Source organism: Eschrichtius robustus, chromosome 13 (assembly GCF_028021215.1).
Source record: "Eschrichtius robustus isolate mEscRob2 chromosome 13, mEscRob2.pri, whole genome shotgun sequence".
Taxonomy (NCBI): domain Eukaryota; kingdom Metazoa; phylum Chordata; class Mammalia; order Artiodactyla; family Eschrichtiidae; genus Eschrichtius; species Eschrichtius robustus.
In genome coordinates this window covers 6,517,615-6,520,051 of record NC_090836.1, presented here as the reverse complement: position 1 = coordinate 6,520,051, position 2,437 = coordinate 6,517,615, and the positions used below count along the sequence as shown (strand labels likewise).

Here is a 2,437-nt window from a genome sequence, read left to right as displayed (position 1 = left end):
GGCGCTCCAAAACTTCCGGCGGGCAGACCGGAAGCGCCTCGGCTGGGCGGGGCGTCAAAGACCCTCTGCAACGGAACCTGGAGGGCGGGGCTCGTGGCTGGGGAAGGCGGGGCCAGGCTGGGTCTCGCCCGGAGCTGCCTGGGTAAAGCCCAAGATGGTTGCGTGCACGTAGTGTCCTCGTGAACCCAGCGGGGACGGTTCTTGTTCTCTCCTTGAAGGCCACGTCTGGCCCTCCCTCCTGTGCTTGTGAGGTGGGCTGTTGTAGGGGAGAGATGAGAGCAATGGCAGGGAGCCTCTCTTGGGTGGCAGGCAGCCTCTCTTTGGTGGCAGGTAGGAGCCTGTGGGGCCAGGTGCCGCTGGCCTGCAGAAGCTTCTCTCTGGGTAAGTGGCTGATGCAGAAGGACGCCCCGAGAACTACTTCTCAGTAAGCGGCTCAGATTCATTCCTTTTCTTCCCCATCCCTAGGTGTTCCCCGATTGTTCCATGTAAGGGTCACCCTCCCGCCCCGCAAAGTGGTTGATCGTTGGAACGAGAAGAGGGCCATGTTCGGGGTATATGACAACATCGGGATCCTGGGTAAGACTCGACTCCGTAGTGCAGAATTTCAGAACGGCAGTTATGCCATAATGGCTATCTTTTTTTCACCTGTGTAGAAATGGTACCTTCTTCAATAGTAAGAACAAACACGTGGCTATTTACGTTGTGTTCGGCACTGTTCTGTGTGCCCCGCATGCATTAACACATTTAAACCTTATAACCTTTTCACTTTGCAGGTGAGGAACCTGAGGCACAGGGAAGTTAAGTAGTTTTTCCAAAGCTAGTAAATGGCAGGGCCAGAATTTGAACGCCAAGTGGTCTTGCTTCAGAGCCTGTGCTCTTGATGCCGTAGCGTAATGTGTCTTGTCTCTAGGTGCTGCTCAGGGAGATGCAACCGTGTTGAAGGCTTAGCTGGTGTAGGCTGGGTTCTCTCCTCTTGGAACTAATACCTTCTCTCACATTACACAGGAAACTTTGAAAAGCACCCCAAAGAACTGATCAAGGGTCCCATATGGCTTCGAGGCTGGAAGGGGAATGAATTGCAGCGTTGTATCCGAAAGAAGAGAATGGTTGGAAATCGGATGTTCATTGATGACCTGCACAACCTGAACAAACGCATCAGCTATCTCTACAAATGCTTTAACCGACATGGAAAGTACCGGTAGAAGAGAATACTGGGAACTGTGGAAGAGGTGTGTCTATCACCCGAGAGAAAGGGAAAGTGCTTTTCCTTATGAGGAAAGGGATTTGTATGCTCTCAGGAATAAAATGGGACTTCTTTGAAATCTGTTATCCACATCTTTATTTTCCTCTAGATGCTACTTTTACTCATTCATGCGACTAGGAAGTGGAACTCATCCCTAAGTCTTATAGTCTTAGGTTTGGACTTCACCACTTGCCCTTTGCAGTCTAGCCATACCTATGGTGTTTAAAAACTAAAAAATTATTGTTGGCATCTTTTGACGTTTGGCCCTTCATGTATTGAAAGTGGTAATTTAAAATTGCTCCACAGTGCCATCATGTTAAATGTATTTTTAAAAACCCTTCCACACTGAAATGAAATATAATAGAAAAATGGAATTATACTTCTGTACTAATCTTGTCAAAAAATATTTATTGAGTACCTTTTCTGAGCTGAGAACTGTAGGAAAACCAAAATGTAATATATCCTCCCCCCATGCTTTTCTAGTTATGTGTATAAAGTTATAGTCTCACATGTACACTTTAATATGAGGCATTAAGTACCATATGAGTGGTTTGCTTGAGTGGTTCCTAAGCCTGATTGATCATCAGAATCTCTGGGTAGTTTAACAATTTAAAAAGTCTAGTCCCTGCCCCCAAAGATTTGTGATCTGTAGAGCTGAGCTGAGTCTTGTGGGTCTATGTGGGTGGGTTTTTTTTTTTTTAATAATTTTTTTAAAATGTGTCCATCAGTATAGGACATATAGACATCCATATAGGATATACAGACATTTCAAATTAAGAGTAATCAGGGACTTCCCTGGTGGCGCAGTGGTTAAGAATCCGCCTGCCAATGCAGGGGACACGGGTTTGAGCCCTGGTCCGGGAGGATCCCACATGCTGCAGAGCAGCTAAGCCCGTGCACCACAACTACTGAGCCTGCGCTCTAGAGCCCGCGGACCACAACTATTGAATTCCACGTGCCTAGAGCCCGTGCTCCACAGCAAGAGAAGCCACTGCAACGAGAAGCCCGCGCACTGCAACAAAGAGTAGCCCCCACTTGCCATAACTAGAGAAAGCCTGTGTGGCAACAAAGACTGAACGCAGCCAAAAAAAAACAAACAAAACAAATTAAGAGTAATCAGATGAAAAGTTTTCTCACAGCTTGCTTTTTGTGCTTCTTCTTGAGGCAACCACTCTTATGAGATTCTTTTTAATC

General features: G+C 46.8%; 1 protein-coding gene across 1 annotated transcript; it reads left to right on the top strand.

The window, feature by feature from the left end:
• Positions 1-119: 119 nt before the first annotated feature.
• Positions 120-1,322, top strand: MRPL51 (mitochondrial ribosomal protein L51). The gene is made up of 3 exons (XM_068559929.1): positions 120-381; positions 466-576; positions 1,006-1,322. Exons 1-3 carry the CDS (start codon positions 273-275, stop codon positions 1,200-1,202), a joined length of 417 nt encoding a protein of 138 aa, XP_068416030.1. The 5' UTR covers positions 120-272; the 3' UTR covers positions 1,203-1,322.
• Positions 1,323-2,437: the final 1,115 nt, after the last annotated feature.

Bases quoted from the DNA above. Each gene is read 5' to 3' on its own strand.
- MRPL51 (XM_068559929.1), top strand. From the start codon at position 273: ATGAGAGCAATGGCAGGGAGCCTCTCTTGGGTGGCAGGCAGCCTCTCT. The intron at 382-465 runs GTAAGTGGCTGA...CCCCATCCCTAG, and splicing joins CTGCAGAAGCTTCTCTCTGG to GTGTTCCCCGATTGTTCCAT. The intron at 577-1,005 runs GTAAGACTCGAC...CACATTACACAG, and splicing joins TGACAACATCGGGATCCTGG to GAAACTTTGAAAAGCACCCC.